The 13,885-nt window shown below is 36.3% G+C and overlaps 1 protein-coding gene and 1 non-coding gene across 3 annotated transcripts; one reads left to right on the forward strand and one right to left on the reverse strand.

Moving 5' to 3' along the window:
• Positions 1 to 5,792: 5,792 nt before the first annotated feature.
• Positions 5,793 to 5,899, forward strand: LOC113750954. Its single transcript, XR_003464719.1, has one exon. It is a non-coding gene; the product is annotated as a small nucleolar RNA R71 (small nucleolar RNA).
• A 3,633-nt stretch (positions 5,900 to 9,532) lies between these two features.
• Positions 9,533 to 11,118, reverse strand: LOC113750121 (katanin p80 WD40 repeat-containing subunit B1 homolog). Of its 2 annotated transcripts, none has more exons than XM_027294061.1 (4): positions 11,104 to 11,118; positions 10,046 to 10,162; positions 9,889 to 9,957; positions 9,533 to 9,801 (listed from the first exon to the last, which is right to left on the reverse strand). In XM_027294061.1, exons 1-4 carry the CDS (start codon positions 11,109 to 11,111, stop codon positions 9,744 to 9,746), a joined length of 252 nt encoding a protein of 83 aa, XP_027149862.1. In that variant the 5' UTR covers positions 11,112 to 11,118; the 3' UTR covers positions 9,533 to 9,743. The 2 variants fall into 2 exon arrangements, with proteins under 2 accessions (XP_027149862.1, XP_027149860.1); XM_027294059.1 differs by having other exon boundaries at positions 9,533 to 9,804.
• Positions 11,119 to 13,885: the final 2,767 nt, after the last annotated feature.

The raw sequence follows: 13,885 nt of genomic DNA on the forward strand, positions 1-13,885 counted from the left end.
TCATGATCAACTTCTTATTTTTCTTAAAGAGGGATTTAATTTACTTTTTATTTATTTATTTATTTTATTTTATTTTTATATATATTTTAAGGGTTAAATATTACTTAAGTTGTGAAAAATGCCTTTTGACGCGAAGATCAACATTTTTAGATGCAGATCCCCGGTTACTCAACATTTCACATACTCAAGTTGCTTTGCATACTCTTAATTCAAGTACCTTTTTACGCGAATGTCGATATTTGTAGATGCCAACCCCCGGTTACTCAGTATGAGAATCATTGGAGTAGAATAACCCTCTTTTTTTTTTTTTTTGATATATATATATATATATAATAAAATTCCCTCTAAGAGTAATCATGAGAAGAGTATGACACTTATTAACCATATTAATTTCTTATCTTATAAGATTAGATAAAAAGAAGAATTTTCATCAAATATACAAAATGTAGGTATAATTTTCTCCACTTTACTAGATATACTTTCCTATAGATGTAAAAATTATAATCACATAAAAATCATTTCCAAATTTCATGAGAAAAGAAGTATCAAAACCGCATATATTTATTTTAAAAGGATAAGTGACAATTAATAATTATATGTATAAGGTTTTGGAAAAATTTTGACAGAGTCTCCCCTTAAAAGTGGACTAAAACTCCCTGCCAGCAACCACAAGAAACACCATTTAAGCACAAGAATTATATCAAACACAACTAAAACCACAAGTATCACACATATTTCTCCCCCCACACTTAAATTACACATTGTCCTCAATGTGTAGGGAAGAAATGAAACAAAAGAAGAAAAGAAAAGAAAGAAGTACTCCCCAAGTCAATGGCTGAGATCCTTATCAGCCACTAATCACGAACCACTGTCAAAATACAAGTACCTACCACATAGAAAACAGAAAAATAAAATGAAGTTAAACATCTTAAGTTCCACAAGTTAAGATAATTAGGCAAGCAAGTTCATCAACTAAAGATAGCTTCTGCAGTGTGCCAAGTCAGTCATCCCCCTCAGCATCATCGTCATCCTGTGCATCACGATTGGGCGGTGGATGAATGCCCAAATGATCTTCAATTCGGCTTAGACGATTCCTAACGTCAGCGAACTGGAATGCAAAGTCCTCCATATGATCAAAAAGTCGCTGCCAATTAGTTTGTGGTGGAGGAGGAGGTGGTGCTGCAGTAGAAGGTCCAGCTTCATCCCGACCATGTCTAGCCTTTTGTCTCCGCTCCTGAACAGGGCGTGGAATGTCTCCCGTGCCAATACCAAGGCGGCGAAGAGTAGTGATAGTCATCTCAGCACGTGGTGGAACATACTCCCGCCGCATGCCTTCCAAGGGAACCTCAAAACGGGAGAAGATGAAAGTCAGTAGACGAGGAAATGAAAGTTTGAAGGAAGTTGTCTTACGCCTCGCCGTAGACCTAATGTGGCTGATGATGATGTTAGGCAATGAAATCCGAGCATATGGAGATGTCCGGTTATGGAACATGTAATCCAAGAAGTAGATATCGCTCTTGCGGACCTCTGTGTGCCCCGTCTTCTTTGGGATGACATTGTGAGCCATCATGTAAATGATAAGACGATGACGAGGTTCGAATACATTCGCCAATATGGTCTCCTTTCTGGTAGAGCGAAAAGGTTGGTAGTCGAGACCAAACCTAGCCATGGCCAACGAGGGATCCCACCTCCTATTCGGGGGAACAAACTCCTTCTTCAAGTCTACTGGACGTCCGTCATCCATACACCCCAAAATAGCAGCCAAATCTTGCCGTGACAAGGTGATTCGTCTTCCACGCACCCAGGACTCAACTATTTCTCCACTATGGCGCGCCTTACTTTCAATGTTGGCGTAAAACTCGCGCACCAAGTCTGGGTAGTAATGGTTTGGAAGGGTGAGAATCGGAGCCCATCCTAGCTGAGCAAAAGCCTCTGAGATGTTGTACATCATCTCAACTGGTGGACTGACGTGCATCTCAAACAAAAACTCCAAATTAGCACGCGCCTCATGCCACTCCTGATTCCTGCGAGTATTGAACCTAGCACTGTCAAATACCGATTTTTCCGCTCCACGGGAGGTGCCCTCACCAGGTCGACGGTTAACTGGTGGAGGAGAAGGTGAATTCTCCTCTTCAGTCACCTCCATCTCTTCATTAACCTCCCTCTCCTCACTACTAGAGGATGAAAGTACCGCTCTTCTTCCCCTTGGCATAGTACCTAAAAAATATTTCAATTATCCACATGTACTACAACTCATTATTTGGCAACAAAAGTTCAGCATTAATCCAAATAACCTCAAATACAATTGCTCAAGTTCTAATCATTCAATGATCGTACAAGACATATTTTCTGCCTAAAGTTGCCCAAAATCACCAAATTACACAAGATATGTATCAATTATAATTTAATTAGTGAAAATAGGAACAATTATGATTATAACTATTTAGAATTAACAATAATAATATGCTTTTAGCTATAATCATGTTTAGGCAAAAATTAAACTAATTAACTCACCAAATCAACCAAATTACTCACTATACACAATGCACATGCTTAAACATCATCAACTAACCATTTTTAACCATAATTTAACATCACCAATGGCTCAAAAACATCCTAGTTCCTTTTTCCAATTTCATCTAAATATAGCAATTGTGAATTTTAAAGTACTTGAAAACCAATAAATTGCTACATTTAAACATGTAAACATACTTAAACAATCTTAATAAGCATGAATAAATTCAAAAATGGTCAAATACATCATCAAATTTTCGACATTAAAAGATGTCAGATAGCTCAGGATAAAAAATATGACTTTCTAAAATCAAAAGATTTGATGAAGAAACTTACCTCAATCACGTAGAAGGATGTTTGGTGATGCTAAAAATGTCAAAAGCCCTATGAAACAACCACCAATTGACCTCAAATAGAAGAAATTAGAGTTTAAGAACCCTAACCTTTAATCCGTCAAAAACCTGATTTTAGGTGTTTTTCTTGGATTTTAATCGGTTAAAAAGGGTATATGAAGCTCAAAAGGTGTTGGGGTGATGATTTCTAGCAAGATTATGGAGTATAAATGAAGATTTGTGAGTTGGGTAGAAGAGAAGAAGGAAAAACGCGGCTGGAAAAATTGAGAAGAGAGGAAAAAAAAAAAATTTGAAGCTGAAATCGCGTTTCTGAAGGCTATATTCAGACACAGAAAACGCGACTAAAAACGCGCCTTCAACTCGCGTTTTTGAAGTCGCGTTTCCTGCACAAATCTTGCAGGACTGAAAACGCGACTGTGTTGGAAAACGCGACTTAGAGTCGCGTTTCCGAAGTCGCGTTTTTGAGTCTTGATCCAGGCTTGAAAACGCGACTTCCATTAAAACGCGACTTTTGGTCGCGTTTTGAAGGCGCGTTTTCTGTTCTGCAGGTGCAGAATTGAAAACGCGATTCTGAGAAACGCGACTTTGTAGTCGCGTTTTCTTTGAAAACGCGTTTTCTGCTTCGATTTTTAGCAGAATTTCAACTTTTGAAAAATTACAAAAGGTACCCCAATGACTCAAAATGCATCATAGATCATTTGTTTGCCAATTTTAATGGCTGGAACAAATGTAAAACATTAAAAACATGCATTTTACCCCTTTATAATGAATCAAAAACACCTTTAACGCAAATCGAGGGGTTGAGTTGTTTGATCAAAGTTCGCCTTTTTTGTACTCAATTGGTCATCCTTGCCTTCAATTGCCAACCCTACATTACAAAAACAACAATTTAGCTAAAACATTGATTCAAACCACAAAATCACACCAAGTTAACAAATATAACCTAAATATTGGGTTGCCTCCCAATTAGCGCTTTTGTTTATAGTCGTTGGCTCGACTGAAAAAGTTGAATCACTTTAGAGCATTAGAGAGCAATTTTCTCCCCATGGGTCGAAACTCCCGAACCAATCCACCATGTGGTGAACCATGCATTGATCTTCATAGTCCAATTTCCTCAAATGCCTAGGAGGAATATTAGACTTGTCATAGAGAGGCTCAACTTCACCTTGGAGTGGATTTTGCTTGTCTTTTCTGAATTGGCTCAACTTTTCACCATTTTCTTCATGGAATGGAGAATTTATTAAGCCAACTTCCATCCTTATCTTCTCCTCCTTTGTTCCTACACCATGAAAGTTAGTACCAAGGACATTTATAAATTTAACTTCTTCGGTCCTTTCTTGGTTAACCTTTTCATCATATGGCATATTAGACACAAGAGCAGTAGGCTCTATACTCCCTTCTTTATTATCCAAATTGAATTCCAATTCCTCACCATTAACCCGTAATATAAGCTTACCTTTTTCTACATCAATTATAGTTCGTGCAGTGGCTAAAAACGGTCGTCCTAGAATAATTGGCATTCTCACATCTTCTTCAATATCTAAGACAACAAAATCCACAGGTATTATAGATTGTCTTACCTTTATGAGCACATTTTCCAAAATACCCATGGGACGTGTGATTGACCGATCCGCCAATTGCAATGTAATATTGGTAGCTTTTAGCTCTTGAAGTCCCAATCTCCGGGCAACCGATAACGGCATAAGTGACACACTTGCACCTAAATCACATAAAGCATTAGAAAAATGCAATTGACCAATAGTGCAAGGAATAGAAAAACTTCCCGGATCTTTCAATTTAGGAGGGAGTTTATTCTTAATCAATGCACTACACTCTTCCGTTAATGCTATCATCTCATTATCTACAATTTTCCTCTTCTTTGACATGATGTCTTTCAAGAAACGTGCATAAGAGGGAATCTGTGTTATAGCATCAATGAAAGGAATGTTAATGTGCAATTGTTTAAACATTTTGAAGAACTTTTCAAACTCCCGATCCTGTCCATCTTTCTTCAACCTGTGAGGAAAAGGTATCACATTAGAATTTAATTTGGGATGAAGTGCATCAATATCAATGATAACATGATCATTTTGACTTTCTTGCTCCCCTTCAATTGCTTGCTTCTTGTCTTTTTCACCACCTGAATTTTCAAAATCGAATCCCTCAACCGTTTTACCGCTTCTAAGAATGATTGCATTGACATGCTCTCTCGGATTCACTTCGGTTTTACTTGGTAATTCACCAGGGTTTCTATTGTTGATCACATTGGCAATTTGACCAATTTGAACCTCCAAGTTTCTGTACATCCCAGCTAATTGGTCCAACCGCCCCTCAACTCGCTCGAATCTATCCGAAGTCACCTTAGCAAGTTTTTCCACCGCGATCTCCCAACTTGGTTTAGTTTCAGCCTGTGGTTGCCTTGGTTGAAATCCCGGCGGATTGGTTGGCCTTTGTTGATTGCCTTGATCTTTCCATCCAAAGTTTGGATGATTTCTCCACCCCGGATTGTAAGTATTCGAGTAGGGATTATTTGGGGCATTTCGGTTGTAATTATTGACAAATTGTACCTGCTCAGAATCAATACACTCATTAATATCATGTTCACCTCCACAGAAAGAGCAACAAGCTACGTGTGCATTAGATGAACTTGGACCAACTCCACCTTGTCTACTTAGCAATTTCATCACATCATTCATTTGAGCACTCAGCATATTGAGAGTGTCCATTTCTATCATACCTGCGTGACGTCTAGTATTACCTCTTTCATTGGCCCATTGGTAGTTATTTGCGGCCATTTCTTCTATCAAATTCTGAGCTTCTTGGGGTGATTTACCCATTAAAGCTCCACCTGCGGCTGCATCAATGATAGTTTTAGTGGAGAAAGATAAACCATTATAAAAGGTTTGTATAATCAGCCATTCGGGTAGTCCATGGTGTGGACATTTCCGTAACAAATCTCTAAACCTTTCACATGCTTCATATAATGATTCTCCTTCCATTTGACTAAAACTAGTGATATCCATTCTAAGCTTAGCAGTCTTTCCTGGTGGAAAATACTTATTCAAGAATGCTCTTGATAAATCATCCCATCCGGTGAAAGTATTAGGAGCATGAGAGTGTAGCCAAAGTTTGGCCTTATCTCTCAATGAAAATGGGAACAATCTTAACCTTATAGCATCATCACTAACTCCATTCATTTTAATTGTATCACATATTTCTAAGAATGTAGCTAAGTGTGAGTTAGGATCTTCTACAGCATTACCTCCAAATTGAGATTGTTGAACCATTTGGATAAGTGATGGCTTAATCTCAAAGTTGTTAGCATTTACCGTAGGCCTTACTATGCTTGTTTGAGATCCTTGTGTTCCCGGTAGAGCAAAATCTCGTAGAACTCGCCTATTTGCTTCATTTTCAGCCATTTCTTCTTCAAATGGTAGTTCTATCAAAATTTCCTCTATCGGTTGCCAAATCTCTTGTTCCTCTTGCTGTTGTGTGTGCCTCCTTTGTCTACGTAGTGTCCTCTCAATTTCTGGATCGAAAGGTGCGACTTCTCGAGACTCCCGGTGCATACACTACAAACAGAAATAAGGGATATTATGCAACTTCAATGGTAAAAAAAAACTGATTACAATATAAGATTAAATATAATCTAAAAAATAAAGCTGTCTAAATTAATAAAGATGATTAGGCTCTAATATTGCCGCTCCCCGGCAACGGCGCCAAAAACTTGACGGATTTTTACTTTAAGTGCAAGTTTAATTCCGAATTTACACCCGTTGGACTGCAAGTATACAGGTCGCAATTGTAGTACGAGATGTGTATCGGGTCGATCCCACGAGGAGCAATTTAAAACAATTATTAGATACTAATTTACTCTATTATTTAGACTCACAATTAATTTGAGCAGAAACTTCAGATTTTAATTCAACTACAAAAATTCTTAAATAGATAAATGCAATTTCACAATAGGAGTAGAATTCACTAAATATTAAGATCTAGGGATGTAGATTCCACTTATGACACAAAAGATCTAAAATGAATTAATTCAACACTTGTTACTGCTCTTGTTTAACCAAGGATTCATTTCCAGAAATACCAAAATCACATTCTCATGATAATAATGGGTTAAAACAGATTAGTTTGTCCTAATCTCTTGGTAAATACTAAATCTGTTCTTATTCACACATGAAATGCAGATTTCATCCACTTGAATGTATTTCTATTCTCATGAATATACAACTCAAGTTCTACTTATGTCATTCCATTATTTTTACCATTTCTCAATGAGTAAAAACAACTATAAACCTGCTATTGGTGATCAAGCAACAACAAGTAATCCAACATACACAAGTAGATAAGTTAATACAAGACATAACAGGCATGAATAACAATCACTTCATATCATTTGGCCATAAGCTTCATCTACTCCCTAGATAAAGAAAATTAGCTACTCATGAATGATAAAACACTCATAACTTCATTAATGTAAATCATCATGAATTACAAATACAAACAGAGTAAAGAAAGTCTTAGCCAAGATATGGTAAAGCCTTCCAAAAATCTCCTTTGTCTTGAACTTAGATGATTACAAGATGAAATCCCAATTGCCCCTTGCAAGTCCTAGGTAGAGAGAATATGTTTTTCTGTAAGAAGCTAAGCTACGAATGGATCTCAGACCTCTCCCCATATTTCTGCATAAAAGGTGGTAGAAATTCCATTCCTCTCACTTCATAATTTCCTCCACTCAGATTTTGTAAAAAGAAGTCAAAGATATGATGTTTCCTTTTATCCACACTCATTTGGTCTTCTCTTTTATTGCAGAAGCATGTGCACCGAATTCCCTTGCATCTTATAGCTGGAAAGTGGTATGAACACAAGAGAATTGACTGAGTCAAATTGCAGAATTTCGGCTATAAAACGCGCCTACACAAAACGCGGCATAACTCGCGTTTTGTCTACTCGCGTTTTCACTCTGGCCTTATTTCAACTGCAATTTTCTCCATGATGTAGGCCGAACTAGCTTTTGTGCAAAACACAAAAGTTGTAGCCCTTTGAGTTAGCTTTCCAATGCTTTAAGAATCATCCAAATCGGAGCTTTGTAGCCTGAGATATGATCGAAATACTGTCACCTGTTCAAACCTCTGTTTTAACTTACGACCACAGAATGCAGCTTCTGTATTCCAACGTTTTTCCCATGAAGATGGCAGAAATGGATTTCGATGTCTTCATACGAATTGTAGGTCTCTTTCTTAGCTTTAAAATGGTATAAAGATCACCTCAATCCGATAAGTGTAGCTCCAGATATGGTCAAAATACTGAAGAGTGTCAAAACTGACTTGAAGTGCAATTCTTCATTTGAACGTTTTTCACTTCATTTTTCTTTTCACCACTTAATTTCATCACCAAATCTCTATTTTTCACCTCATTTGCCATCCTTTGGTGATTGAGTCATCATTCCTGCATAAAAATGAAGGTTTTACCATTAAAATCACTAAAAATGCAATATTATCCACTTTTACCAAAAATATATAATTTTACCAAAAACCTCTTTATTTTATTTATAAAACTAAATAATCAACTCAAAATTAACTAATAAAATGCACTTAAAAATACGTAAAATAAACTCTTATCAGGAAAGACCCTGAACTTTGTCACTAAATTTTTGATTGTCAAGAAAAGTCCTACATTGAAACTTGTGGGGAAACTTTAATGACAATGCAATATCATTTTTCCTGACGACAGCTGCATCACTATAATATATTAATTTCTAATTTGACCATTCAGCCTTTTTAAGCCCAGCAATTTTAGTGACAACAATGACCGTATCTTTTTTTTGAATAATAATTTTTTATTTTATTTTTAAAAAAATTTTAGCAGAGCTTCCCCTCACAAATGGACGAAATCTCCCTGCCAACAAGCCCAATTTCAAGAAAAAATAAAACTCCTGACTAAACCATCGCATATCATCTATTTAGACACTCCATCCAATCAAAATATAAAAGTATGCAAGCAAAATATCAACCAAAACTTCACAAATTATCATTAGTAGGCAACCATAATATGTCAAACCACAAAAGTTAACTATGTCAAACATTTACATATCATCACATTCCATGATTTGAAACCAATATAAACATTGCTATTTCTCCCTAGATAACTGCCATATACCTAACATATGCTAAAACCAAAAGATGGACTTTAATTCCATGGTCAACAAAATACTAGAGATCGATGATATCAAAATAGAAGAGTTCTTCAGTATGAGCCAAAAGCAATCCACAAGTTCACCCCAAACCTGTACAATAAAACCAAGAAAAATCTGAAATCAGAGAAATAATAGAATGGTATGCAAAAGATGTATTTTTGTTATGATGCATGGATGATCACTACAAATTGCTTAGGGACCACCTAATAATGAGTACAAGCAATGCATTAACTTGTACCAGAATAATTACTATGCTGCAAGTAACCAATAATACACCACGAAATACAAATCATAACATAAATTGTTCCACATCTATTTGCTACTACCTAACTACATCTATTTGCTACTACCTAACTACATTACAGCAATACATGATTTATCCAATAAGCCTACAACTAAAGATTAGCATTTCATGATATTGGGTTAGCCAAGAATTAGACCTAAGCATTCTCCACCAGGTCAAGTTGATGGGGCGCAATATCTGTTCAAGCAGATGAAAGCAAAAGGCCATTTCTCACTCAGCTTTCAACCTTGAGTTAAATGAATGAATTAGCAGCCTCCACTTGGCACGACTGCGATCAAGTCCCACAGTCTTCTTGGAGAAACATGTTAGGTGTCAATCCAATATTTGCAACTAAACTACTCAATCAATACACACTTTCCTCATGAAACTAAACTTCTTGAAGTGCTAGATTTAACTCGTGTGCCGACTTGGCAATTGAACCACCTCTTCTGGAAAACCCCAAAACAAATAAGCAACAAAGAAATCATCATGTGCGTACATTGAGAACAGCAATTTAGGGAGAGAACAATCACCTGCAAAGTACAGGCAAGCAACGCTTAACCTTTTCAAGCTCAACAAAGCATGTATTGCAGCGTTCCAACCTTTTGCACCAACCCAACAAGAGTCTCAGAATTAGGAGACTTCAGATAATACGGATAATAAGAGATGTTTTGAGATATTGAATCACACCTTTGCTCTGCCTCAATATCCACTCCTACGGATGAAGGTGCTGATATAGAAGAATATATTACTGACCCAAATACTCTGACCAGCTTCAGAAGCATCTCCAATGAGATATTTTGATGCCTGCAGAATAATATGTATCACATGCCAAGAGAACAGAATAAGTAATCAGCTGGAAACAATTCACATTTACAGGCATGTCAAACCAATAAAGGCATCCATTCAAACAGTTCATGGAAAACCTTTATACAGCAAATTACCTTTTGTTGTAAGAAAAATCTGTGCAATTAGATCTGAGCAAGATAGATAAATATCACCATGTGAAAAGTTTAACTCAAAAGAGTTTTCTATTTATCCGGCACCACGTAAAAATTCAATTAACTGTTTCTATATTACATTGTCACAACGTAAGAAGTTCATTAATAAAACCTGCCTTCTCAAAGTCCAGGGCAAGCCAGTTAAATAGATCTTGTACCTCAGTTTCTTTCATAGCTACCCATCTAACAAAAAGGAAATTTAACACAGAAGTTTCTATTGCCATTTCTCAGCTAGCAAAAGTTTAGATTAAAGCTCACAGCGTGCAAAAGTTGGCAAATGGAAAGTGGGCTGGTAAGAAAAAGATATTAATGGAACAGAAATGATAACTTTTAACTAACATGCACCTATACAAAGAGATGTCAAGGCCAAATCATCATTATTTTTTTTCAATTTACTTTATTATGAAATCACGAGACTGACTTCACTGTACTGTTAGCAAACAGCTTAGATCTATTCCAGATATGTATCATAGATCCAACAAAATTCCAATTGGGCTGGTAAGAGAAAGATACTAATGGAACAAAAATGATAATTTTTAACTAAAAACACGCCTATATGAAGAAATATCCAGGTAGAATCATCTTTTTCTCAATTTAAATAACTAAGAAACAGTGTGACTGGCTTCACTGTTATTTTAGCAACCAGCTTAGATGTATGTCAAATGTCTTGTAAATCCAACAAAATTCCAATTTGTAATAGGCTTAGACTATAAAAGAAGCCAGAGACTGCTGCTTAAACATCTTTACCTGTCCATCTCACTTTCAAGAGCATTTACAGGGCAAATGAGAAGAACTATGACACATCAACATAATGCCAAGAATTATGACAGCAGAAATTTGTCCTGTAAACCCTGCCATTCCACCTTTAATCTGGAAATGGAAGAACAACAGAATCTGAAGTCGCACATCCAGTATAGATAATCACAGTAGCAACTAGCATCGCTGTCATAATTCTCACATCTCAACTCTGTTAGTAAGCTGAATTCAAGCAATGAGATTTAGGCCGTGGTAAGTCACTAACATGCTCCATTTTTTATTGCAACACTGGGATTTCTCCACCACCAAATTATCCTGGGCCATCTTCATTTTTTTCTATATGGGTGATGCATAGGAAAAAGTGTCAGTAGTGTTCGAAGACTATCCTTGCAGTAAGTAGCAAGGATGCAACCACTGAGAACACATTGCTGGTTTCCCCATAGCCAGTCTTAAAATTTCTTTCAGTGTTCCATGCTGACCTGAAATTTATGTATTATCTTCACCCAAAACAAAATACAACTACCTCATATAAAAGCCACTCAAATGTAGTTCAAACTATGTAGACATACGTATAAAAAAGACTGGACAATAGTACACCCATTTTGACTAACCAAGTCGAAATTTCCTCTTTTTTTGGCCATGAAATCCAAACAACATTACCACACTTCTAATCCAATAACCAATATTTGCACCAAGACATATAACCCAAGGAAATATTTAGAAACTTAATTGTAATTTAAGTACATATTCTTAATCTACAACTGCATTGTATAAAAAATAATGCCATTTCATGAAATATCGATCTTTCATCAAAAGGGTAAGCTAAAAATTGTAACTTTTCTGTTAAATAGCGAAGCAACAAAACTGAAAAATTGAGCTGATTGCAAATTCCATAGTCAGACCTGAAAAATTGAATTGACTCACCAGTCAGAGCCGACTGCCAATTCCACTATTGTACTTTCAGTACCTTGAGCAGAGCTGAAAAATTGATGACTTGGAAATAGGAGGAGCAACCAAAACAGGATACCAACCGGGTCAATTTTCAAAGGATCTCTGTCGAGCAAGCGAGCATCAGCAAGAATGATATCAACAAGTTTTCTACTGATTATATCCCCGGGCACAAGAATTTAAACATCTTCCTGGGTTTTGACGAACAGAGAAAGAGAGAGATGAATAAAATACCCACTATAAAAATAAAAAATGAAACCAATTAAGGACAAAATTGAAGGGTGATTTGGAGAAAAGGAACTGATTCAAGACAAAATTGAAGACAAAATTGAAGGATTATTTGATTTTTACATCACCTTAGACCATCGTGTTGTCTCTCTTGTTGAAAGAGATGAAGACAAGTTCGAGTTCGTTGTTGTTCTTTGTTTTTGGAGATATGAAGACAAGTTACAGATTTGGAGAAAGTGTTTCTTTGTCGTTGTTGTTCCAAAAGTAAGAGATACGGAAAAGTGTTTCTTTGTTTCCCGGTTTCCATGTCATAAGTCTGATTTCCTTCTAAATTTTTTTGGGTCCAAAACGGGGAAAAAACTGGTGGGAAAAAAATGGAGGGAGAATGAAAACTTTTCCTGACGAATTGATGTGGGGAAAGTAACTCTAGACAATGAAAAAAATAGAAAAACATGTTTGCCTTCTGAAGGACATTTGCCTGACGGGTTGTCATAAAAGTATTGTTTTTGTAATGAATAGGTTGGTTGTCATGAAAAATTTGTCACGAAAGAAATAATTTTTTGTAGTGCAAACGGGTGTTGGGATTTGCAAATTCATTGTAATTCAAGGCATCTTCTCTTAGCCGTGGTGGGAATTTTAGTAGGATCTAAGGGCCAGTCAAAACTAAATTGTCAAGGTTCAAGGATGATCCAAATTGATGAGTTTTAACATTTTGAAGTTGAACAGGATACAACCAAAAGGTCTCCAGGTAAATTTCTGAGTTGAGCAGTCTTGAAGAGGACATAATTTCTAACGAAACGGAAGAACTAATAAGTAGTACACATGATTGAAACTTTTCCAGGACAAAGTTATTTATCACCTTCAAATACTAAAGGTCTTGGTGATTATGCAAGAAACTAAAGTGATGGTTCCTCGAATATTCTGAACTACAACTTTGTATAGAAATTTATGATATAGAACTTCATCTCATCGTGCAGGAAACCCTAAAAAATCAATGATGCCTCAGCCCCACAAATGAAATAATAATCGAATTTGTGGTTCATAAAGTTGGTGATATCACGAAAGAAAAAGTCAATACAGTCTGTACTACCGAGCAATGGGCTGGACTTCTACTCATCCACCTCAATTTGCAATTAATAGATGAGAGATTTGTATGCAAATTACCTTAATAGAAGAAGCCATACAATGAATTAGTGAATTTACCTAAATAGCATCTTCTATGAATGGATATTTCTAATGGGTATACAGTGGGCACTGGTTAGCAACAAGTGCCCATTTCGTTAGATAAACTGTTTATTAATTTGAAAAAATTTGCAGTTTCCTAGTATTTTGCTCTTATTTCTTTTTTGGGTGGTAAATTCTATCAAGGCACCAACTGCATACCTAGAACTAGCACGAAATCTTTCATTATTGTGGGAACTTGTAGACAATGAGTACTGAAATGACTTTTCAGGGTTTATGTCCTCAACCATTCCCACGCTCAAGCCAATGTTAAGGCAAAATAACTACAATTAAAATGAATGTGGCAGTTCCTCAAATAGTTGGCAATTATGGGCTCATATGCAAAATGATGAGCGAACCCTTGCAAACTTGCTAT

This window comes from Coffea eugenioides, chromosome 10 (genome assembly GCF_003713205.1).
Source record: "Coffea eugenioides isolate CCC68of chromosome 10, Ceug_1.0, whole genome shotgun sequence".
NCBI lineage: Eukaryota > Viridiplantae > Streptophyta > Magnoliopsida > Gentianales > Rubiaceae > Coffea > Coffea eugenioides.